General features: G+C 33.8%; 3 protein-coding genes across 5 annotated transcripts in view; 1 reads left to right on the top strand and 2 right to left on the bottom strand.

Annotated features, from left to right (window-relative positions):
- Positions 1-668: 668 nt before the first annotated feature.
- On the bottom strand, positions 669-4185 carry LOC111416217 (E3 ubiquitin-protein ligase MARCHF6). The gene is made up of 2 exons (XM_023048182.2): positions 4013-4185; positions 669-3957 (listed from the first exon to the last, which is right to left on the bottom strand). Exon 2 carries the CDS (start codon positions 3952-3954, stop codon positions 1018-1020), a length of 2937 nt encoding a protein of 978 aa, XP_022903950.2. The 5' UTR covers positions 3955-3957; positions 4013-4185; the 3' UTR covers positions 669-1017.
- A 167-nt stretch (positions 4186-4352) lies between these two features.
- LOC111416218 (single stranded-binding protein c31A) lies at positions 4353-4964 on the top strand. Its single transcript, XM_023048183.2, has 2 exons — positions 4353-4511; positions 4571-4964. The coding sequence occupies exons 1-2, from the start codon at positions 4449-4451 to the stop codon at positions 4841-4843; spliced, it is 336 nt and encodes a 111-aa protein (XP_022903951.1). The 5' UTR covers positions 4353-4448; the 3' UTR covers positions 4844-4964.
- Positions 4965-10897: 5933 nt separating this feature from the next.
- The window catches only part of LOC111416219 (deoxynucleoside kinase-like), a 34099-nt gene continuing 18657 nt past the window's right edge, over positions 10898-26339 (bottom strand). For 2 of the 3 annotated variants that reach the window (XM_071195924.1, XM_023048184.2), the window contains exons 2-4: positions 25896-26103; positions 11305-11608; positions 10898-11247 (exon numbers count right to left, since the gene is read on the bottom strand). In XM_071195924.1, the coding sequence (XP_071052025.1) occupies positions 10970-11247; positions 11305-11608; positions 25896-26096 (783 nt within the window). In that variant the 5' untranslated portion in view covers positions 26097-26103 and the 3' untranslated portion in view covers positions 10898-10969. Of the gene's footprint in view, positions 11248-11304; positions 11609-25895; positions 26104-26163; positions 26250-26339 lie in introns of those variants that run through there. The other variant, XM_023048186.2, reaches the window with a different exon arrangement.

Below are 26339 nucleotides of genomic sequence, written 5' to 3'. Positions count from 1 at the left end.
ACTGAGCTGGATAGTGGTGACTTGGGCGTTGCGGGTTGTTGTCGTAATCTTGGCCTCCTAATGGATTGTGATGTCAGATTTAGGGATCATGTTACTTTAAAGGTCTACGGCACTTGTCTGGATCAGGTAACTGCCGGCCGTATTCAGAAAGTTCAGAACGCCTGTCTGAGATTGATTTTTGGGTTGCGTTTGAGAGATCACGTTACATGTTTTTTGAAGGAGGTGGGTTGGCTTAATATGGCTAACAGGAGGAAATTACATCTGTTAACTTTTTATCATAAATTACTTTTATTTAAGTCGCCTTCTTATCTTTATAATAAAATATCATTTCGGACTGATGTTCATAATTTGAACATCAGATCCAAGGGCTTCATTACTCCACCTCAGCATCGCTCGGTTTTGTTTCAACGGTCTTTCTCTTTTAATCTACCCAGGCTTTACAACCCGTTGCCAAGTTCTCTTAAGTCGTTGTCACTGAGCACCTTCAAAAAAGGGCTCCGCGAGATCATTGGTGAGGACTATGGTCCTAACTCCGCCCTGCGCACATTTGTAATCTTTTTTTTTTCTGTTGTTTCTATTAATAAAGGCATTATAATGGAACCTAAAAAAGTTCTAAGGAACCAGATACATCCTGTATACAAAAATATGTGTTATAAAAAAAATTTGAATTGTTCAATTTATTCCTTTTTTATTTATTTTTTACATCTTTTCATTTTCAATACAATAGAAATACTTATTAATAGCTAAATTAACCGCGTTCTCATTTTACTATATATTTACAACAAAAGATATATATACAGGATGGTTCAATAAATCATCTAATCAAGAAAAAATCCTGTATAAACCAAACTAATTACAATTAATACAATAAAAAAAGATTAACCAGAACATAAATTATAACATTATATACACAAATCGAAAAATAATTAATCAATCAATTAATAACAAAAATTTTTGATTTTAAACAGAAAAATGAATTATTTTATCAAAAATTAATAATAAAAGTTTTCAACAAAATTATCTATGATTATAATTAACCAACCTTTGCCCAACCAAATATTTATCATTTTTAATATGTTCATATAATCTTTTTAATTGCCGTATTTGCAAAATAACGGCAAACGCTCCGATTCCCATTAAAAGTAAAAACGGATAGATTCTCCTCGCAATTAAAATCCTTATCTGAATATTAACGATAAAAATGGGCGCTAAAGAATACGCCAAAACGTACGGAACAGCTAAAAACAACCCAAAACAAACCAAAACCGGCCCCGCTAAATCCTTTAAAACAACCTTTAATTGCATTTCTCTCAACCCATCCCGATAAACCCTTTCGATCGCGGTTTTTAACCACCAATCCGGACCCATCATAGTGATAGCGCAGGCTATTTTTGTATACAAAACGCCCAACGCCCAATCTTGCCAAACAAAAAATACGGGCGTTTGATAAATCGGCACCCTTAAAGGTACAATAATCACCAACTCCAACAACAACCCAAACAAAAACGGAATCAACCCCAACAAAATCACCCCCGAAATAAACATTTTCGCACCGATCAAAAACCAATTTTTTAACTTCTCAAAAATCTCTTTTCGACCTTGCGGCAAAAACCCGAAAATTAACGAAGTCCCGCGCGCTATCAACCAACAAAAATAAGTCCCACACGCAGCCGTATACAATTCATAAATTTTAACCCCCGTTTGAACGACTGCCATCTGCCGATGAGTAGACGAGTTGATCGGTAACGAATTAATAAACCAAAACGACATTATTTTTCGACCCAAATAAACGGGAATCGTTAGGGCTAATAAACTGGTTAATATTAAAGTTATCGAAATTAACGTTACCAATAAAAGGAGTTTTAACGCGAAAAAATTCGGCTTTTCGTACGGTTGGTAACCGGTTCGACCTTCGCGAAGCAAGAGGGCGTGATGTACCGCACCTAAACCACCTCCAATCACTTCCGGTTGAAAATCATTTTGAGCTTGATTTGGGTTATTTTGGCGAGGATTTTGATTTTGATTTGGGACAGGGTTTTGTATTAAATTTGGATTTTCTTGATCTTGGTGTTCATCGATTTCGTTTGGTTCAATTTGGTGATTTTGAACCCCATTTTCGTTTATTTCTTGATTTTCAACTTGTTTTGAGCTATTCCCGGCGAGTTCTTGTGAATTTTCCGCTTCGTTTTGATGATACGCAACTCTCATGAATAAAGTTGGGTGATTATCTTCGTCGTTTTCGTCATCATCTTCATTTTCGACTTCGACTCGTTCATTTTCGGCTTCGTTCGGTTCATTTTCGCCCCCAGGTGGATCTTGTTGGTTCTCATCGCGGTTTTGTTCGTCTTGATTTGCTTCGTTTTCGTCGCCTAAGAGGTATGAGCCGAGTCCTAAACACCACGAAATCACTTTGCACCAACTTTTAACGAACTTTTTTAACCAATTTCTCGTGTGGCTTTGCTCCAACAGCGCGGGTAAAATCACTTGTAACAATAATAACTCTAATGATAGCTCGTTCACTTGGCTTTCGCCCCCGCTTAGGGATACAGTGTAGGGTAAAAAGGATGGGAAGAAAGCTTTTAGGACGCGAATTGGGACCCAAATCATCAACATAACGGCGCTGCCGAAAATAATCGCGGATAAGATTAATCGGCGCACGTGTCTTAGTATGGGTAAGTGTATCATTTCTTGAATTGGGCTAAAATCGGGGTCGTTTAAGTTGCGCAAGAACCATAAAACGCCCGGGCGCAAAATTTCGCGCAATAATAAAACGAAGCTTGCAAAATAATAAACATAGACCATGCCTATTAGCCAATGTATAAAGATCGAGGTTCCTGGGGCTAGCTTAAAACTCAATTCGCGGTCCTTTAAGGTTGCATCAAACATAGCCAAGGAGCAAATATCCAGCCACCATCCGCAAATTAGCGGCAAAATCCCGATTTCAACGACTGATAGCATTGAAACCTTGACTACAACATAGCATAGTCCGAGTATTCGCCTTGCTTTCTGCAACCCAAACAACGCGGCGATGTAATGCAACAAAATCAATAAGAACCCAATAATCAAGTAGCCCAAAAGTGTCGTTAAAAGCCCCTCGAAGTGAAAATTCGCCGTTTTTAAGTTAAGGGAGGATAAAAAGATCATCCCAATGTGATAAGGGGTGAACGCAAATATCAATATAAACAAACTATTAAGGGATAAGACCCAAAAAACGTGCTCCAAGAAAGCTAAGGATCCATCTAACCCCAAAAGTCGCTCCCAAGTCACTTCTTCCGCCGCGCGATCCCACTCCATAGGGATCCAATTATTCTCATTATTCTCTTCATTATCCACAATTTCGTTTTCTTCAATATTTTCTTGATTTAGCAAGTTTTCTTCGTTATTATTGGGTAATAACACTTCAACTATGTTCTCATTTTCAGGGACATTTTCGTTTTCCCCCAACCAATTCGGCCCCCCTCCATGCAAAACTTGCTCTCTCAACCAAACCAAGCCAATAAAAGTAAATAAAGTGCAAGTTACAACAAAACATCCATGGAAAATGTCCCCTGCTATATTCTCTGTGGTTATTATAACCTCGATGTTCCCCGAAAACACAAATTGGTATATTCGACACGCCGTAAGCGGCACAACCCCCAACCAAGCCACCGCCACTAAAGTATAATGCAACCAATATTTCGCCGCGGTTATAATCGAAGTTAAAAAACCGATTGCAAGGTCGCGTAAAGGGAGTCTCCGGGGCATATCCGGCGAATAAATCGGAGTAAACGAAAAGCGGTAACCACATAATTCGCAATATTCTTTCCGGGAATACCGCATCCATTGTAGGAGGCACTCCTGATGGATAAATTTAATTGTGCCGGTACAAATGCAAGGGTGGAAAAGCGGCCGATCGGGGACTTCTTCCGAACGACACACTCTACATATATTTTCGGTACAATCTTGTTGATCCATAATCTAACAAAATATAACCCAAAAAATATCATCAAAAAAATTGAAATTATTTACTCACCAATTAATTAATTAATTAATCGACTCTAATTAATTAAGACATCATTTCCGGTAAAAAAGAGATTAATCTCAATAAAAACGTCCCATTTCGCTTCGAAACTCAGATTTTTACACTTTTATCGAAGAAAAACACGTACTTTTTTTGACAAGTGACACTTAATAAAATAACCTAACCTATATTTTAACAAACCCCCCAATTTATTATTAAAAATCATTTAAATCACCCGTATTAACAACAATTTCCCATTTTAAACCGATCAAAACAATCTTATTTAATATTAATTAATGAATTAAAATAAACAAATTTAATTTTTTTAAGTTGGCATCACCAAAATCGACGTTTCGTTTTCGTAACGCTTTTTTGACATAACCTCAATATTTCGCCACAAGAAAGGTTTTAATTTAGTCGAATTAAATTTGTTTTAATATTGAAAAATATGCCTAAAACTAAGAAAAGGGTTCAATCTTCTGATTCCGATTCGGATTCTGGTCCAGATGATGTAAGAAATTAATTTTTTTTTATAATTAAAAAAATTTACACCATTTTTAATTTTATTAGAAATTACCGGTTAAAAAATCGAAACCGGAGGCTGCAAAACCATCGAAAAAATCCGACGGGGATGATGAATTATCATGGGATTTAGGAAAGAATCGTTTTGTAAAATTAACCGAATTTAAAGGAAAATGGTACGTTAATATCCGAGAGTTTTATATGGATGCCGGAGGTGATCTAAAACCGGGGAAGAAAGGGATTATGCTAACGATGGAGCAATGGCAAAAATTCAAGGGGATTATCGGCGACATTGAAGACGCCGTTAAAAGGAATATTTAAAATTTTTTTGTATTTAAATGGATAAAAAATGTGTTCCGAAAGTATTTTTTAGGTTATGTTTTCTAAGTAAGGTTAAAGTTAAAAAATAAATAAACGGATTCATTTAAAGATTAATGTAAAAGATGTTGTTTCAGTTTTATTCATACCTAGTTTAAAATTTCCATTATTGATAATGTGTAGAAATAATTTTTAAATGATTTGCTCATACTCTGTGACAAATTTAGTTTGGAAATAAAGCTAAGACACAATGTAGTGGCTAATAGACCCAGATGTGAAACAGTTATATGCAAATCAAAGACAACTTTGGGTTAAAAATTCTAAAACTTCCTTTCCAATGCTTATCTTATATACATAAGAGAGGAAGTGAAGAAGACGAAAGGTTACCTGAAAAAGCTAGATTTAAAGGGCAATGTTGTAAAGCAAACCCCTGGGGGAACCGAGTGCGGGAAGTTAGCCCCCCATTTTTTGATTTATAAATTTTTCATCGTTGTTCTAGAGTTGTTCTACATTGTTCCAAAGCGGTAAATAGAAAAAATAAAAACTCGGCGAGAAAAACCGAAAAAACGGGTCACAATAGATATTGACGCATCTAAAAGTAAAAGTGCAAGAGAGCAATATTGTTAATAATAAAATTTGTTACAGCTTTTGTGCTAAAAGTTTTTTTGTAACATGCTGCGATCCAAATTCATCAAATTTTCGTATCTACCTCAATATTGACGTATCTAAGAGCAAAAGTGCAAGACAGTAATATTGTTAACAATAAAATTTGCAACAATTTTTTGTTATAAAAGTTTTCTTGTAGCAAGCTCCGATTCTCAAGTGTTACCTTTAATAACTTGAAAGAGCAAGAAAATAATAAAATTTTCATATTTTTGTATCTATCTCGATATTGACGTATCAAAGAGCAAAAGAGCAATATTGTTAACAATAAAATTTGCAACAATTTTTGTTATAAAAGTTGTTTTATAGCAAGCTCCGATTCTCAAGTGTTACCTTTAATAACTTGAAAAGGCAACAAATTCATCAAATTTTCATATTTTGGTATCTATCTCGATATTGACGTATTAAAGAGCAAAAGTGCAAGAGAGCAATATTGTTAACAATAAAATTTGCAAAAATTTTTGTTATAAAAGTTTTTTTAAACCAAGCTCCGATTCTCAAGTATTACCTTTAATAACATGAAAAAGCAACAAATTCATCAAATTTTCATATTTTCGTATCTATCTCGATATTGACGTATCTAAGAGCAAAAGTGCAAGAGAGCAATATTGTTAACAATAAAATTTGCTACAACTTTTGTTATAAAAGTTTTTGTATAGCAAGCTCCGATTTTTGAAGTGTTACCTTTAATAACTTGAAAGAGCAAGAAATTAATAACATTTTCATATTTTTGTATCTATCTCGATATTGACGTATCAAAGAGCAAAAGTGCAAGAGAGCAATATTGTTAACAATAAAATTTGCAACAATTTTTGTTATAAAAGTTCTCTAATAGCAAGCTCCGACTCTCAAGTGTTACCTTTAATAACTTGAAAGAGCAACAAATTCATAAAATTTTCATATTTTTGTATCTATCTCGATATTGACGTATCAAAGGGCAAAAGTGCAAGAGAGCAATATTGTTAACAATAAAATTTGCAACAATTTTTGTTATAAAAGTTCTCTTATAGCAAGCTCCGATTCTCAAGTGTTACCTTTAATAACTTGAAAAGGCAACAAATTCATCAAATTTTCATATTTTGGTATCTATCTCGATATTGACGCATCTAAGGGTAAAACTGCAAGACAGCAATATTGTTAACAATAAAATTTGCAACAATTTTTGTTATAAAAGTTTTCTTATAGCAAGCTCCGATTCTCAAGTGTTACCTTTAATAACTTGAAAAGGCAACAAATTCATCAAATTTTCATATTTTGGTATCTATCTTGATATTGACGTATTAAAGAGCAAAAGTGCAAGAGAGCAATATTGTTAACAATAAAATTTGCAAAAATTTTTGTTATAAAAGTTTTTTTATACCAAGCTCCGATTCTCAAGTATTACCTTTAATAACATGAAAAAGCAACAAATTCATCAAATTTTCATATTTTCGTATCTATCTCGATATTGACGTATCTAAGAGCAAAAGTGCAAGAGAGCAATATTGTTAACAATAAAATTTGCTACAACTTTTGTTATAAAAGTTATTGTATAGCAAGCTCCGATTTTCAAGTGTTACCTTTAATAACTTGAAAGAGCAAGAAATTAATAACATTTTCATATTTTTGTATCTATCTCGATGTTGACGTATCAAAGAGCAAAAGTGCAAGAGAGCAATATTGTTAACAATAAAATTTGCAACAATTTTTGTTATAAAAGTTTTCTTATAGCAAGCTCCGATTATCAAGTGTTACCTTTAATAACATGAAAAGGCAACAAATTCATCAAATTTTCATATTTTGGCATCTATCTCGATATTGACGCATCTAAGGGTAAAACTGCAACACAGCAATATTGTTAACAATAAAATTTGTTATAACTTTTGTTATAAAAGTTTTTGTATAGCAAGCTCCGATTTTCAAGTGTTACCTTCAATAACTTGAAAGAGCAAGAAATTAATAACATTTTCATATTTTTGTATCTATCTCGATATTGACGTATCAAAGAGCAAAAGTGCAAGAGAGCAATATTGTTAACAATAAAATTTGCAACAATTTTTGTTATAAAAGTTTTCTTATAGCAAGCTCCGATTCTCAAGTGTTACCTTTAATAACTTGAAAAGGCAACAAATTCATCAAATTTTCATATTTTGGTATCTATCTCGATATTGACGTATCTAAGAGCAAAAGTGCAAGAGAGCAATATTGTTAACAATAAAATTTGCAACAATTTTTGTTATAGAAGTTTTCTTGTAGCAAGCTCCGATTCTCAAGTGTTACCTTTAATAACTAAGAGCAACAAATTTATCAAATTTTCATATTTTCGTATCTATCTCGATATTGACGCATCTAAGGGTAAAACTGCAACACAGCAATATTGTTAACAATAAAATTTGCAACAATTTTTGTTATAAAAGTTTTCTTATAGCAAGCTCCGATTCTCAAGTGTTACCTTTAATAACTTGAAAAGGCAACAAATTCATCAAATTTTCATATTTTGGTATCTATCTCGATATTGACGCATCTAAGGGTAAAACTGCAACACAGCAATATTGTTAACAATAAAATTTGCAAAAATTTTTGTTATAAAAGTTTTTTTATAGCAAGCTCCGATTCTCAAGTATTACCTTTAATAACATGAAAAAGCAACAAATTCATCAAATTTTCATATTTTCGTATCTATCTCGATATTGACGTATCTAAGAGCAAAAGTGCAAGAGAGCAATATTGTTAACAATAAAATTTGCTACAACTTTTGTTATAAAAGTTATTGTATAGCAAGCTCCGATTTTCAAGTGTTACCTTTAATAACTTGAAAGAGCAAGAAATTAATAACATTTTCATATTTTTGTATCTATCTCGATATTGACGTATCTAAGAGCAAAAGTGCAATATTGTTAACAATAAAATTTGCAACAATTTTTGTTATAAAAGTTTTCTTATAGCAAGCTCCGATTCTCAAGTGTTACCTTTAATAACTTGAAAAGGCAACAAATTCATCAAATTTTCATATTTTGGTATCTATCTCGATATTGACGTATCTAAGAGCAAAAGTGCAAGAGAGCAATATTGTTAACAATAAAATTTGCAACAATTTTTGTTATAGAAGTTTTCTTGTAGCAAGCTCCGATTCTCAAGTGTTACCTTTAATAACTAAGAGCAACAAATTTATCAAATTTTCATATTTTCGTATCTATCTCGATATTGACGCATCTAAGGGTAAAACTGCAACACAGCAATATTGTTAACAATAAAATTTGCAACAATTTTTGTTATAAAAGTTTTCTTATAGCAAGCTCCGATTCTCAAGTGTTACCTTTAATAACTTGAAAAGGCAACAAATTCATCAAATTTTCATATTTTGGTATCTATCTCGATATTGACGCATCTAAGGGTAAAACTGCAACACAGCAATATTGTTAACAATAAAATTTGCAAAAATTTTTGTTATAAAAGTTTTTTTATAGCAAGCTCCGATTCTCAAGTATTACCTTTAATAACATGAAAAAGCAACAAATTCATCAAATTTTCATATTTTCGTATCTATCTCGATATTGACGTATCTAAGAGCAAAAGTGCAAGAGAGCAATATTGTTAACAATAAAATTTGCTACAACTTTTGTTATAAAAGTTATTGTATAGCAAGCTCCGATTTTCAAGTGTTACCTTTAATAACTTGAAAGAGCAAGAAATTAATAACATTTTCATATTTTTGTATCTATCTCGATATTGACGTATCTAAGAGCAAAAGTGCAATATTGTTAACAATAAAATTTGCAACAATTTTTGTTATAAAAGTTTTCTTATAGCAAGCTCCGATTCTCAAGTGTTACCTTTAATAACTTGAAAAGGCAACAAATTCATCAAATTTTCATATTTTGGTATCTATCTCGATATTGACGTATCTAAGAGCAAAAGTGCAAGAGAGCAATATTGTTAACAATAAAATTTGCAACAATTTTTGTTATAGAAGTTTTCTTGTAGCAAGCTCCGATTCTCAAGTGTTACCTTTAATAACTAAGAGCAACAAATTTATCAAATTTTCATATTTTCGTATCTATCTCGATATTGACGCATCTAAGGGTAAAACTGCAACACAGCAATATTGTTAACAATAAAATTTGCAACAATTTTTGTTATAAAAGTTTTCTTATAGCAAGCTCCGATTCTCAAGTGTTACCTTTAATAACTTGAAAAGGCAACAAATTCATCAAATTTTCATATTTTGGTATCTATCTCGATATTGACGCATCTAAGGGTAAAACTGCAACACAGCAATATTGTTAACAATAAAATTTGCAAAAATTTTTGTTATAAAAGTTTTTTTATACCAAGCTCCGATTCTCAAATATTACCTTTAATAACATGAAAAAGCAACAAATTCATCAAATTTTCATGTTTTCGTATCTATCTCGATATTGACATATCTAAGAGCAAAAGTGCAAGAGAGCAATATTGTTAACAATAAAATTTGCAAAAATTTTTGTTATAAAAGTTTTTGTATAGCATGCTCCGATTTTTAAGTGTTACCTTTAATAACTTGAAAGAGCAACAAATTCATAAAATTTTCATATTTTCGTATTTTTTTTGACATTTACGCATCTTAGAGCAAAAGTGCAACAGATCAATATTGTTAGGAATACAAGTTGCTACAACTTTTTTTCTAAAAGTTTTTTTATAACATGCTTCCATTTCCAAGTGTTACCATCATCAACTTGTTAAACAACGAAATTCTTTAAATTTTCATAACCGAAAGAATTGAGAAAGATGAAGGATGTTTATCTGGGGATACGTGTTGTTTCTCTATCTGTCTTTTGTTCTAGTGGAAAATCAAATAACATAATTCAAATATGTATTAATGAACGGAACTTTACGGCTTTAATTGACACCGGCGCAGATTTGTCGCTCATATCTGATATTGTGAAATTGTGTTGGTTTCTGTCCCGTTAATGGTAGAGCGAAGGTGATGGTTGTAGTCTCACCATGTTTCATGCAAAGTTTGAAAGAATTGCATTATTGTGGTTGATATGCATTATATGATAGAAATGCAGTTAAGCTGAGCTGTTACAGCTGTAGAAACTTTTACAATTACAAGTTGCCCTCCAGTGCTAATTGAAAAAGACTGTGTTAGAGAATAACCTGTAAGCAGTATATATATATCTATATATATATATAGTCTCGTTCCAGCAGTATACAGTCTTGTCCAAGCAGTATATAGTCTTGCTCAAACAATATCTACTCTTCTGTAAGCAGTATCTAGTTTTCTGCACTAACAATATGGTCTTCTTCAACAAAAATTTTCTATTCTGTGAATGAGAATATGATCTTCTGCAACGACTAAAAAAATGCCTACTAAATCTTCTACTAATAACTAAAATATATGTCTAAAACAACAGGAAGTAATTAAAAATTAGGTTGTATTACTTTTTTCAAAAATTTAACAAATTTATTAAAAAACAAATCCTTTCAAACACAAATCGTTTAATTTTAATCTTTAAACAATGACTTTTTCGCCATTTTCAATTTACCTTTATCCTCCAAACTACTTTTTAACAAATCGTATTGCTCCCGAATATCCTCCAAAGTTTTATCCGCATCCAAAATCCAAACGGGTATCTTATTTAATTTCGGATTATTACTAGTCAACCAGCGTTCATGATACTCATGCAGCTTTTTTAAATAATCCAACGTGATCCCGGTTTCTTCGGGACGTCCACGATCTTTAGTGCGTTCAAAAACTTTTTCAGGCGTACTCCTCAAATAAACTACAATCAAAAAAAATAATCCACACATTAATTTAATTTAAATTCGAAAATATTAACCTATTAAATCTAAAGATATATCGGATATTTCTTGAATCCATTGATACCATTCGTTTAAAACGGCAAATTCATTTGGGTGCATCCCGCTGTCTTTGGCCATTTCGAGAAAGCAAAATCGATTGTTTTGAATCGAACGTTCAAAAATTTGAACTGTAGTCGATGGAGATTTTGGAGCGCTCGTTTGAATTTTGTAACGAGTGAATTGGACGTGAGATTGAAATGTGTTTTGCCACTTTGGCATGTCTTCGTATAAATATTGGAGAAGGTTGTACCCTTTTAAGTTTCGCCATTGTTCTAAGGGTTCCTTAAAAAAAATTGTTTTATTTTCATTTTCTTAATTCTATCACTAATAGGGAAATGATCAGGAAAGGATTCTGATTGTTTCAAAGTGATGTTACAGTTGATGGCAAGCAAAATTGATGATAAAATTTTTTGAAATGTGGTTTTGCAAACAACATCACTACTTCAAATAGCAGAAAGCAATTGAGATGACAAGAAGAACCGATGCAAAAAGAAGACAACAGATAAATTTTGACAACCTCACCTGAACGTGGTGCTTCTACTAGATAACTTACGAGGCTCTGGTAACTCAGTATGGTAATGGAACCTACTTTTGTTTAATATGGACAAGAGTGGGGATATTGAACATGAGAAGGTTGAGTGAACGAGGAAATGAAATAAAGAAGTGACATTGGATAAAGGATATAAACTGATCTACTCAGGCGTGCCACTGAGAATAAGAGCAAATGATCTAGCTAACCAAATAACTTACTGGGAAGGTATAAACTCATGAATAATTACATTAGGTATGGTGCTGAGTGAAAAAGTAACACTCATACAAATCTACGCACCGACGGAGAATGCAGAAATCACAGAAATAGAGTTGTTCTTGACCACACATGGGACAGGACTAAAGGTAGATTGAGAGATGTAATTATTATAGGGGATTGAAATGGCAGGTTAGGGAATGACCTGGGCAGAGGAAATAGAGTATTGGGTCCAAAAAAAGAACAAAATGGTGGAGCGAGGAGGTAAAGCAGAAAGTCCAAGAAAAGATGAAGGCATGGAAAAGACAACTATAGACGAAAAGAGAAAAAGATAGATTGAGTATATGTCAATCTATCTTTTTTCTCTTCAGGAGTAGGCAAAGAAGCAAAGAAGAAAGTATGGGAAGACTTCGGCAAGGAAATAGAGGGAAACCTTAAAGACAACAGAAATAATAAGAAACAGTTCTGGATAACAGTTAAACATCTAAGAGGAAAATATGGCAAAACAACATGATGTATAAAGGATAAGACCGGAAATATAGTAACAGAGGAAAGCAAAACACTGGATATCCAGAGTATCCAGAGGATTCCAGAGTTGTGATACAACACAAGTCTGGAAATAGAGGAGGAATAACATATAACCATAGACGAAGTAAAGGAAATGATACTTATGTTGAAAATGGCAAAGAGGCGAAATCAACTTCAACATGGCCAAATACGCAGGGAGAGAAATAGGGGAATGAATCCAAAGAATATGCCAGCAAGCGTGGGATGGAGAAATCACAAGAATGGAAGCACGAATGATTGTGATAACTATCTGTCTATCATCATGCATAAAGAAGATATACTAAAGATAAAGATCAGACGTTACAAAGATAAACAACTGCAAGAGGAAAAAGCGGTATTCCGGAAAAATAGACAAACCCAACTCAAATATATAAAATTAGAATGTAGCAGAGAAGAGACTAGACGAAGCAAAACTCTTAGACCTGAGTGCACTGCTTGTACAAAAGAACAACAGGAATAATCGGAATAAGGGAGGTAAAGCCTAAAAGTTTCAATTTGGAAAAAGGAATGAAACAAGGAGATTTCCCCTCTCTTATTGTGGTTAGGGCCAAATTGTAAAGTAAACTGAACCTAAATTTCGGACACTGGAGAAAGGAAGCTTCCAAAATCTTGTATATGTGAATGACAGCATTGACACCAGCGAACACAGTCATGAAGTTGCAAGCCGCAGTCAACAAATGGAATGTTAATGTACAAAGTGCAGGAATGGAAATAAATGCAAAGATGAGTAAAATAATGAAGATTCAATTAACAAATAGGAAACGAGGATGAAGACATAAACATCAGATGTGAATGGCTTGTGATGAGCAATGACCAGATTAATAATGCAATTTCAGACTTTTTCTCGGAGTTTAGAATGTGATCAGTACACATCCAGACATTCTCTTGCAGTTTATAACGTTGGTAAGACCTCGAGAATACTAAAACATTATGAATCCTAATACATTGTAATTTGCGGGTGACCAAATGCAGGATAAGCACAAAAGGAAAGTAACAGCTGCAGAAATGAGGTACCTAAGACGAATAGTAGATAGGACCAGAAGTGATAGATTCAAAACTATACAGAACAGACAGTTGCAATAGAACGGCCACGTGATCCGTATAGATCATAAGAAGCTCCCAAAGAGGATGATGAAGGCAAAAGGAGAAGGAACTGGAAAGCATCTAGAGTGCGATTCAGCAGAAGGGAAGGAGGGGAAAGAACATTGAGGAAATAAAGAGAATGGAGCTGAATAGGAGAGACTACCAAAAATAGATCCGAGGCCATATTGTATATGTTAGCATTAAATAGATGGCGTTACCGTAGCTTGCCGATAAGACAGTTACGAACGACCGTTAAGATTCTTAAGACACTTCTCTTTATATATGTTCTGTGATTGGGTACCAAGTATTGTTGTAAAGGTTATGTTAAGGCGTTGTGCTTATGTGAATGATTGTAACAGAAATAGTGAATAAACATATCAAGATATACCGACTAAGATTTTAGAAGTTAGTGATGAAGTCTGTGAAGCTTGTAAAGAAGGTAAGGCTAAAAGGTTACCATTCAAAACTGTTGATATGCCAAGGTCAAAGAGAAAGGGAGAATTATTACATACAGATATTGGAGGGCCAGTAAAAACTCCAACACTAAATGGTGAAAAGTATTATCAAACAATAGTAGATGATCATACACATTTTGTCACTGTGTACTTATTAAAATTAAAAGCAGAGGTTGCAGACAATATAATGAAATATGTCAGACAACTTTCAGCAGAAGGAAATAAGTGCTCAAGAGTTCGTGCAGATTGTGGAGGAGAATTCAGTTCCCATATACTAAAGAATTTTTGTAATCAAAGGGGTATACAGTTGAATTCCCTACAATAAAATAGAGTAAGTGAAAGAGCCAATTTTACTTTACTAAGCAGAGTCAGAACAATGTTGGCAGAGACTAATCTTCCAAAGTATCTCTGGGGGGAAGTAATTCAATATGCTGCATACCAGTTTAACAGATGTCCAACAAAAATACTACTGGAAAAGTTGATTTAACCGCATGATAAACTGGAAACAAGAGCAGTTAACTACAGGCTAGTTGGATATGGAAAAACAGGTTATAGACTTTGAGAAGAAAAAACAAACAAAATAATAATTTCAAGAGATATTCAATTTTATGAAGCTGACATTATTCATAAAAGCGGATTTAGTAGGATGAGAAAATAAAGAGCAAGAAAATAATGTGACTGGGCAAAATGAATTGATTCAAGAAAGAAGCTAAGAAGAAGATGACCGAAGAACAAGTGAAGATGATTTCAAGCAAAATTTCGAGATGAAAAGTCAAGTGCAGGATTAGGTAACATACAAATAAAAGGAAAGTCAAAATTCCTTCCAAATTTAACGACTATGAACTGTATACTGCGTATTGTTACTATACAGGTAATCAATTGACGTACAATGAAGTTGTCAATTCACGAGAAGAATGGAAACAAGCAATCAATAAAGAAATAGATGCACTACAGCTATATGGCACTTGGATACCAGCTGATCTACCCAATGGAAAAAAGGCAATAGATACTCGATGGGTATTTAGGACCAAACAAGATGGAACAAAAAAAGCTAGGTTAGTGGCAAACCTTCACAATCAAGAATTAAAGCAATTAATGATTATGATTAACTATTACCACAGATTGATTCCAAAAAGTTCAGATATTCTTCGACCTCTTTAAGGTTTGACAAATTCTCTTAGAAATTCCAAAGAAATTAAATTATTAATTGGTCAAAAAAACAGATCGATTTGTTTAATCAGTAATAAATATTGAATCCTTTTCAAATTCTTATGCTTCTGCTGAAACTATTCAAAGAGTCCAGAACAACAATGAGGAATTGGATCATCTTCTTAAGAAATAATTTTTGACGTCGCAATTTATATTGTACATGATATAGAAAATGCTATTTATATTTCTGCCTCTTTAGACAATGAAATACACAGTGTCGTAGTCAAAATTGGAGACATAACCGTATCTAATGTTTATAAACAAGTAACCATTTCATGGCCAATCGCTCGAGTGACTTTAATAGCTGCCATGAGCAATGGAAATATCGAGACCGCTGTACTTTCAGATCCTGATCTATGTTTCACTTCAAGTGATGGTAAAACTCGACCGCTATCTGCCACCAGAAAACTCCTCTGCAATTTCCCCCACAACCAGCACCGTCCTGTTATTACAGAGAAGGTAACCAAATTTCACTCGTTACACGTCTATCTCTCGCCCTAGATGGAATTTTAAAAAGGCTGAGTTAGAGAAATTGTCTAGAGACCTTGATAAGTACAACAAAAACTATACTAGATTCCTCGGAGCGGCAACAACTACCGCCAAGAAGTGCATCTCCAGAAGGTATAGGAGAAAATATGTCCCAGGATGGTGTGAAAAGAGCGATGACCTTTACCAAAGCTTCCTTTCAGTCTTGACGCTGAAAGCCAATAGAAATGGCTGCCAAGCATGGACTTTGGTAAGGGAATAGGACTTGATGGTATCAACCCAGAATTCTTAGTAAATAGCGGAATATGCACTAAACTTTGGCTGGCTAGATGCTTCACTAATATAATTTAGCCTGGTAACGTACCCAGAGAATTTAATCAAACAAAGGTAATAGCCATCTAAATTCAGGAGAAGCAGCAAACTCACCTAAGAGCTACAGGTACATCGCATTATTATCAATAACATACAAATTACTTAAAAGGTTTATCTAAAACAGAATCTGTCCGACAGTGTTTGATGTATCACCAATCGAACTGCTTTCAAGCCAAAATGGAGCTGCGTTCACCAGGTCAAAACTCAGAAAAGCTCAAAACTTTGCACGAAGAGAAGTCATCATTTGTAAGTTTCTCCGTATTATCCCATGTAAATCAAGAGCTCATCTGCTAAATAATAAATAAATATGTTGAATCCAATATGAGCTCACCAGGAAAACTCAAAAACGGCCTGTCACAAGGGTGGGTGCTATTTAACCTATATATCGCAGATATGCCAGAAACAAGATCTAAAAAGTACGGTTACTCTGATGACTGGGCTCTTGCAATAAGATGTAGATCGTTCGAAGAATCAGAGAAGATTCTGACAGCCGATCTAAAGAGTCTGGGAAGGTACTTCTGCAACTAAGCTTATTGAAAATAACTAGGCGTTACACACAGCCGAGAAAGTAAAAACAAGGAACAATATTATAATCAAGCTCAGTGGACCAACATGGAGAGCCTCCATCCTGTTAATCAACAGACTCAAGAATCCTGAGCCTTGTCTTCTCAACCGATTAACACTGAATACTGTGCGCCAGTGTGGCTTAACTCGATGCTCAGCTTAATAACACGATGAGAATGATTGCAGGAGATATCAAATCTACTCCAATGGTATGGCTCTCAGTACTTAGCCATATACCACATTCACACTTGCGCCGCATGAATGACCTCACGATATACGAGGAGATTGAGAACGCAAATCAAAACTGAAGCTATTTCTACAGATGAAGACTTCAGCCTGACTAATGCTTGATATCAAGAATGGATAGCAAAGCAGAACAATCAGATCACATGTACTACCCAAAAACCTCCTGGTTTTGACTTACTACGCAAAATCTGGTCAACTCTAAACAAGGAAACATTTGGAAACCAATTGGTGCTGTAAACAATCAAAATTTTTGGTACTGGGCTGAATAAAACACCAAAAATTTTCACCAAAGACCGTCAAATTCCCCTAAAAACTAACAGTGCGGGATGCCGTATCACAATTTGGCGTCATAGACCTATACTATTTTGAGGAGGAAAGTGTTATTGTGAGCGTGAATTCGGCATCATATCTGGGATGTGTGGTTCCAGCAGTCAAAGAACAATTCTACCAGGAGTTAGAAAAAGCACTCAATACCAATAAATGATACAAAATTGATAATGAATTGAGAAGGAATTCAGAGGAACTATAGGAATGAAAGCCTACAATGATATACATAAAAGAACTTGGAAACACCTAGAATTTAACCAGATAGATCATGTCCTACTGGATTGAATGAAACCAAGTGTTTTCTCCTTTCATTATATTAATTTACTGAATTAAAGGACAGGAAATAAACGAATCTACAATTATTATATACTGAACTAATGAAAATAAACAAATTACGCAAATGACATTTAATAATTATTAATATTATTTAATAATTATTTAAGCGTTATTTTTTTTATTTTTGATTTGTTTATTTTTCACTAGTTCATTACACAATAATTGTAGATTCGTTTATTTCCTGTCCTTGAATACAGTAAATATTTTCTGCTGGTTAATTTCTTAAAAACAGAAATTAATAGAAGTATCTAATAATAAGATCATGTAGTTATAAAAGGCTTATAATACCTTCACGTCGTGCCTGAGGACTATTTTACAATCGAAATACATCTCGTTGTGTAGCCCGTTGAGTTATTGAAATAGGGAAGAAATAAACGCTTTGTATGATTGGAAAAGGTCAATCATTTACCCTATTTATAAGGGAGAAAATGAAGATGATAGAAAGAACCATACCCAGAGAGAATTATAGATGAATAACAGGCAGGTTTTAGGCCAAATCGACCATTTGTTTGTATTGAGACAAATTACGGCGAAGTGATAAAATCACTATGACCTTCTTGTCGAGTATTGGAATACCAGCAAAACTAGTTAAATTGGTTATGCTAACTATGAGACTGTTAATCAAGTAATAATCCAAAATAAGCTTACAAATAGTTTTAAAAGCGTTGGCAGAATCGGATTACCAACCTCCTCAGAGGTGTGCATAAAGGAGAGGGCATAGAACATTATAGGGGAAGGTTGGCAAGCTAGGGTCAGAGAGTGGACGACGGGGTGTTAGACTGGGAAGGAACGAATGGTGGGAGAGGGAATGCAGAGAGACGAAGAGAGAAGCTAGAAGGAGATTGAAATAGTGGCAGAGAGGGGAGAAAGGAATAGATATATGGAGGCCAGGAGAAAATACAAAGAACAATGCAAAAAGAAAAAGAAGAGCGAGCTGAAGGAGAGGGAAGCTGCGAAGATTAGGAAGTTGTAAGAGGACAATGAGGTATGGAGATACTTAAAGAGGATGAGGAAGGAAAGAGAGGAAGTTAGCAGAGATATACAAATGACCGAATGGAGAACCTACTTCATGGGATTGTTGGGAGGGGTGGAAGAGAGAAGAATAGGAGAGGGCGCGCGAGAGGTGCAAAGGGGAGAGGAGATAACACTGGAAGCAGTGTTAAGGGGACTTAAGAGGGGGAAGGGCGCCAGGAAAAAATTAATTCACTTACAATTTTGAAATTGTAGCTGGACGAGGTGGAAATGAAATGAAGCCTTCCATAAAATGCATAGAACAAAAATACCTTTTAAGAACATACCTACATAGAAGCAGATACAATTCATGTACTAATAGAGATCGATAGAGATAACTCCATGGTATTTGCAACAGCTTTTCTTTGTGGTAATAAAATTGAAGTAGCGGAAATGAAAACCATGGACTTTAAGAATTTTAATCTCTTATCTGAGGAATTCGGACCTTACTTTTAGAATAACAAAAAAAAAATATAAATAATCAAAAATTTTTCATATCTAAAGTGGTTCCTATGAAATTTTTAAAATAAACACTAAAGAAACGATTTCAATAGAGGCACTAAAAGCCTAACACGAAAAGAGAAAGGTACTGTTAATTCTAAGGAAATTATTCCTAATTCTAACTTATTGTTGCTGAAACCAATAAGAGAGACACTAAAACCTATTTCAACTAAAAAGTACAATGATTTGCAAAAGTTACTAACATGGGTACCTAAAAGATTCCATTTAAAAATCTTTTTAATATTTTTAACTTCAAGAAAAAAAATTGTTGATTATTTCAAAAATTTATTTCTCAAAAACTAATAGTGATTTTTCAAAACGGCTTTTTGCATTAAAAAGAGGATACTTTAATTAATAATTGGTGATATTTCCACAAGGATCCTTCAAGAAATTAATTTTATAGCAAATTTTGAAAATTATCGATGAAAATTGCAACATCGAAAATTGTATCAAAATTTCAAATTTTGTTTTCTCAAAAACTAAAAGCTATTTTTCAAAATGGGTTGGTTCATTGGAAAGAGGACACTTTTATTAACACTTTGGGAAATTTTCATACTCATATTCCAAGAAGTGGATTTTATACGAATTTTTAAAACTTAATTGGAGAATATTGCAAAATTCGAACAAATGTCGATCATTTCAAAAATTTATTTCTCAAGAATTAAAAGTGATTTTTCAAAACGGCTTTTTGCATTAAAAGGAGGATACTAAATTAATAAATAAAGTTGTATTCAATGAAAATAGTCCTATTGAGGTTGAACTTGATTATTATCTGCAGTGTCTAACACCTAAAAGAGATACTAATTCCTGTGAATGGTGGAGTGCTAATAGGTTTTTAATATCCGGCCAAAACCACTATTTTATACGTATGGACTAAAAATATTTTGGACAATGGGATCGTTACACACAAGTTTTAAAAATTCGTATAAAATCCAAAATTTTAGGTAAAATGTTAGCGTTTCGTTACGAAAGTTTTAACCTTTAAAGGCCGGTTTTTGGCCTCACGGTAACTTTAATAAACATCCGATTATGATTCTTAATTTCTTTTGATTTTAAATTACTTATTAGCGCCACCTGTTTATTCAAATTTTAACAAACAATTTACACGCCTAACTTTTTTTCCTTATATTAGTGCCATCTGTTATAATCTATTACCACTAAAATAACCTATTTCAGTTTTTGTGTAATATGATGACTAGAGCTCGGATTCTTCGGTACCTAAGTCCAGTCGACCAGTTCACGAATGTTGCGTTATTGACGAGCGACGCATAGCCAAGGTCCCGAGTTCTCAGGTCTGCAGCGTTGTCATGGTAATCCATAGGCGCGCGTTAGCAAGGATCTGTATTAACGCTAAATAAGCAAGTAATTATACACTTTATTATAATTTTTCTCGACTCCCAGTTCTTATTTGGTGAAATTTAATAATTGAATAATAATGACTTTTTCTAAATTTACTTCAGAAAATGACGACCTAACTCGACGTCACAACTGGTAACTGGCACAAATGTAACTGCTAGAACTAACAGGCCATATTTAGAAGATATTTCTTGGTTGCAAAATGATACATTGTTGTCAATTAATGTGAACGTATCGCCAAAAATCGCTATTAAGTGTGCCATTGGAATAAATAATAAAAACTAAAACAATAGGGTAATTCAGTTAATAAATATCAAAATATTAACTCTTAATAGAAGTAGTTTTAAATTATAAAACCTAAAACAACAATGCACTTCTAATTAAAACAAATCAAGAAAATATTCGATGATAATTAAATAAAATATTCAACACACTCCGTTTGAAACAAAAACTGAAACAATAGTACAATTCTAATTCAGAAAATGATGGATTTAACAATAAATAAAAAGGATATTAAATGAATTGGTACTGAATTCTCTGAACGGAACACAGATAAATGCAGGCCTGGCATGCTTATAGATGTGTGAGCGATCGGAACGGTAGATCGCGTGGTGGGAGTGCATTTATGATCGCGCCCCATAGGTTCTGCGCTGTCGACGCTACTGAGACGGTACCGAAATATCCGAGCTTTGATGATGACCCACCGTTATTAATGATTAATAAAAAATTACTTCCCGGTGTACTTTGTTAATGATGAAATGATTTTAATTCGAAAAAATTGGCGAAAGAGGACACTTTTATTAACACTTTGGGTAATTTTCATACTCATATTCCAAGAAGTGGATTTTATACGAATTTTTAAAATTTAATCGGTGAAAATTGCAAAATTCGAAATCCATATTTAACATGGCCTCACTGCACGACAAATGTCTCATAATTGGTGACTTCAATCCGAATCCAACCAAAAGGAAACACATAAGACATTTCCTGAATATGTCCAATTTCGTACAAATCACGACTCCTCCCACGTACGTTATGGAAAACAATCCGAACTCTACTCCTGATCTACTGTTCTGTACAAGAAACATCCGCGGTCTAATTACACAGGTAGAAGTTGTTCCAGATTTATGCTCCGATCACTTGGGCATTTTAGTTTATGTCAACGTCACAACCAACGTACCTAAACCTGTTCCGACTTTAATTAAAAACTATAAGCTTTGCGACATGGAGACAGTTAACTCAATAATGAAAGACTTCATAGAAGCACATCAGACAATCACAGTTGATACGATTTCAAGGTTTAACAAATGTCTTAAGGAGTCAATAGACAAAGCGAGCCCATCCAGAACCACCAAACACTACAGTTTTCCGCTACCTCCATTTATTATCAGACTCATCAAGGAGAAAAGACGCCTATATCGAGACTTCAGGGTATATGAAGTGCCTGAGTTGAAAAAGAAGTTTAATGAGTTCAAAAAAAAGATACAGAAACTAATTCAGCAATACAGAACGGAAAAGTACATGGAAGCCTGTGACAAAATAAAACTGTGTAATGGAAGAAACTATTGGCACGAAATTCGAAAACTATCAAGATACCAAAAGACACCTGGAACGGAGGAGCTCATTGATCCTACCGATGACGGTGTGCACTCCAACCCTGAAGAGATTGTCAACATTCACGCTGACTACCTAGAAGGTGTATTCACCTTTACCGAGGATGTTTCGTTTTGTTCCCACAACAAAAGCATTATAGATAATTGGTACGAATCCGCATTTTTGACACCGTTCGAGACACCCGAAGATGCTCTCATGTTGGAAGACGAATATTTTACTCTTCTTGGACAGGGAAAAGATACCGCTCCCGGCTATGATAACATCACAAGGAAACTGCTTAGAAGTCTAGATCTTAACATCCATAGCTTTATCAGAAAAATAATCAACTTTTGCCTTACGACTCAGCATTTCCCGCGCGACTGGAAGACGTCAATTATTACTTGTATTCCCAAGAAGGATTCCTCTCTATCTGATCCAGCCAACTATCGTCCCATCTCACTGCTCCCCGTAATTGGAAAACTCTTCGAGACGCACTTGAAGAACAAGCTCCTGGCTGCGGTATCAAAGAAAATTCCGCCTTACCAATTTGGCTTCCAATCCGGAAAATCAACGTCCCAGCCACTAACTATTCTGGTTTCCAACTTCCAGGCGGCACGTTTTGTAAAACTGAAATCTGCAGCAGTGTTTCTGGACGTCCGAAAGGCCTTTGACTCCGTGTGGCACAAAGGATTGCTATTTAAACTGGATAAGCTAAAAACGCCATACTACCTTCTAACCCTGATAAACCAATTCCTGTCGAATCGCTCCTCCATCGTGAAGTTGAAAAATCACTTCTCCCACAGCTTCTCCGCTCAGCAAGGCCTTCCTCAGGGTTCGCCTATCTCTCCCGCTCTATACAATCTATTCTGCCACGATCTTTACAACGACAACCCAGACGCCTTTAACCTCACTGCATACGCACTTCTTTACGCCGACGACACAGCATTGGTCTCGCACAGTAGGGATATCACTTCCTCGGTCCGTAAGTTGCAGACGCTCACAAACGAAACGGAAAATTGGTACCGAAAGTGGCGCATCTTACTTAATCCCACAAAAACACAATTTTTTGTCCCATTCCTCTCACCCCGCGCTCCCTCTCCCACAATTACAATCCAATCAACGGCAATCTCCGTCTCACCTACCTGCAAGTATCTTGGCATAATACTTGACAGAACGCTTAAGTTTTCCACTCATGCAACCAAGGTGAAGATGAAAGTAAAGACACGCGCCAAACACTTTAAATCTCTTTCGTTCAGCGGTCGCGGAATCTCTACCTCATGTGCTTCGCACATCTACAAGACCATATGCAGGCCCATCATAGAATATGAATCAATGGAAGTAGCCTAAAGATCTGCACTGAGATCCATCACCCGAATTAGGAACCCCCGTAATCCCCTCTTTAACCCTAGCAATCCATACCCGTCTTCAATCTTTGTCCGATAAATCCATTCTAAATTTTCCTACCAACGCCTTGCAACACACGCTTATATCGCCTCGATTACTCCACCCTCGCAACAAGCCACTTCTTCTCTTCCAAAAACTCCTGGCCGTCAGAGAAGACTGAAACAAACCGCCGACTACAAAAATCACGGGCAGAAAGACCTTGGTCGGTAGCCCTATCCTCACCTCTTAACTTTTTTATTTTTGTTGTATATACATACAGATATTTTTATTGTTATTCTTATTTTTTTTATGTAGTGGGTACAGAATAAAATTTGTTTTCTTCTAGTGGATTATTTCAAAAATTTTTTTCTCAAAAACTGAAAGTGATTTTTCAAAACGGCTTATTAAAAAGAGGACACTTTAGTTAATAATTGGTAATATTTCCACAAGAATCCTTCAAGAAATTAATTTTATAGCAAATTTTGAAAATTATCGATGAAAATTGCAACATCGAAAATTTTATCAAAACTTCAAATATTGTTTTCTCAAAAACTAAAAGTTATTTTTCAAAATGGGTTGGTTCATTGAAAAGAGGACACTTTTATTAACACTTTGGAAAATTTTCATACTCATATACCAAGAAATAGATTTTATACGAATTTTTAAAACATAATCGGCGAAAATTGCAAAATTCGAAAAAATTGTCGATCATTTCAAAAATTTATTTCTCAAGAACTGAAAGTGATTTTTCAAAACGGCTTTTTGTATTAAAAAGAGGATACTTTAATTAATAATTGGTGATATTTCCACAATGATCCTTCAAGAAATTAATTTTATAGCGAATTTTGTAACTTATCGATGAAAATTGCAACATCGAAAATTTTATCAAAACTTCAAATATTGTTTTCTCAAAAACTAAAAGTTATTTTTCAAAATGTGATGGTTCATTGGAAAGAAGACACTTTTATTAACATTTTGGAAAATTTTCATTCTCATATACCAAGAAGTGGATTTTATACGAATTTTTAAAACTTAATCGGCGGAAATAGCAAAATCGAAAAATATGTCGATTATTTCAAAAATTTATTTCTTAAGAACTAAAAGTGATTTTTCAAAACGGCTTTTTGCATTAAAAAGAGGATACTTTAATTAATAATTGGTGATATTTCCACAAGGATCCTTCAAGAAATTAATTTTATAGTGAATTTTGAAAATTAACAATGAAAATTGTAACATCGAAAATTTTATCAAAATTCAAATATTGTTTTCTCAAAAACTAAAAGTTATTTTTCAAAATGTGATGGTTCATTGGAAAGAAGACACTTTTATTAACATTTTGGAACATTTTCATACTCATATACCAAGAAGTGGATTTTATACGAATTTTTAAAACTTAATCGGCGAAAATTGCAAAATTTGAAAAAATTGTCGATCATTTAAAAAATTTATTTCTCAAGAACTAAAAGTGATTTTTCAAAACGGCTTTTTGCATTAAAAAGAGGATACTTTAATTAATAATTGGTGATATTTCCACAAGGATCCTTCAAGAAATTAATTTTATAGCGAATTTTGAAAATTATCGATGAAAATTGCAACATCGAAAAATGTATCAAAACTTCAAATATTGTTTTCTCAAAAATTAAAAGTTATTTTTCAAAATGGGTTGGTTCATTGGAAAGAGGACACTTTTATTAACACTGTGAGAAATTTTCATACTCATATTCCAAGAAGTGGATTTTATACGAATTTTTAAAACTTAATCGGCGAAAATTGCAAAATTCGAAAAAATTTTTGATTATTTCAAAAATTTATTTCTCAAGAACTGAAAGTGATTTTTCAAAACGGCTTTTTGCATTAAAAAGAGGATACTTTAGTTAATAATTGGTGATATTTCCACAAGGATCCTTATAGAAATTAATGGGATTGTTAGAGTGAGGTTGTTAATGTTAAATGAAGTTATATTAAATGTAAAAAGTCCTGTTGGGGTTGAACTTGCTTATTATCTGCAGTTCCAACACCTAAAAGAGATACTAATTCCACCACTAGTTTTTAACAATAATTAAGTATCAAGTCCCACATATCTATAAATTAGTAGGAGCTAAGCAGTGTTAAGTCACAAGATATTAAGTCCATTGCTAGAACCAAACAGTATTAAGTCCCTCAATAAAGTTTTCCAAAATTATAACTGGGAAAATAAAATAATAACCCAAGCTTTCCTATTACAAGAGTAATTTGTTTAAAAAACATCTTTGTTCAAAATCTTCAAATTGCTCTCCTGTAAATGTCACTTAATACTATTTGGCTCTGAAGTCTAGAAAGGGTTTGTTTGATTTACCGGATAAATTTCAACTCCTGATATTGATTTTAAATATTCGAGTAAAGTAGATTTTCCAGCCCCAATATTTCCTTCAATGGATAACTTAAAAGGTCTATTTTCAGGGATGTCTATGTTGGTTAATCTTTTTTCTGGGGTGATTCCTTTAAAAGCAGTTTTATTTGGCGAGATTCCTGGAAGAATTGAAGTCTCCATTCTCATAAGAATACTGAAAACAAAAATTCTTTATTTAATTTATGTACATCTAATTTGCATAGTAAAAAAAAACCTTGAACACATAATTACGTCATTACACTGCATTTAATTCGATAAAAAACGATAAAGTTAATCATCTCAGAGAGCACAAAAAATCATAAAGATTATTGATATAAATAGTGGTAAAACCAGCATTTTTAATTACTCCTTTAAAAAATATATATATAAGTAAGTATAAAAGAGAGGAAA

Source organism: Onthophagus taurus, chromosome 5 (genome assembly GCF_036711975.1).
Source record: "Onthophagus taurus isolate NC chromosome 5, IU_Otau_3.0, whole genome shotgun sequence".
Classification (NCBI taxonomy): Eukaryota; Metazoa; Arthropoda; class Insecta; order Coleoptera; family Scarabaeidae; genus Onthophagus; species Onthophagus taurus.
Note: the sequence above shows the minus strand (reverse complement) of the source record. Positions and strands in the feature narration are given on the sequence as shown.

Bases quoted from the DNA above. Each gene is read 5' to 3' on its own strand.
- LOC111416217 (XM_023048182.2), bottom strand. From the start codon at position 3,954: ATGGATCAACAAGATTGTACCGAAAATATATGTAGAGTGTGTCGTTCG.
- LOC111416218 (XM_023048183.2), top strand. From the start codon at position 4,449: ATGCCTAAAACTAAGAAAAGGGTTCAATCTTCTGATTCCGATTCGGAT. The intron at 4,512-4,570 runs GTAAGAAATTAA...TAATTTTATTAG, and splicing joins CGGATTCTGGTCCAGATGAT to AAATTACCGGTTAAAAAATC.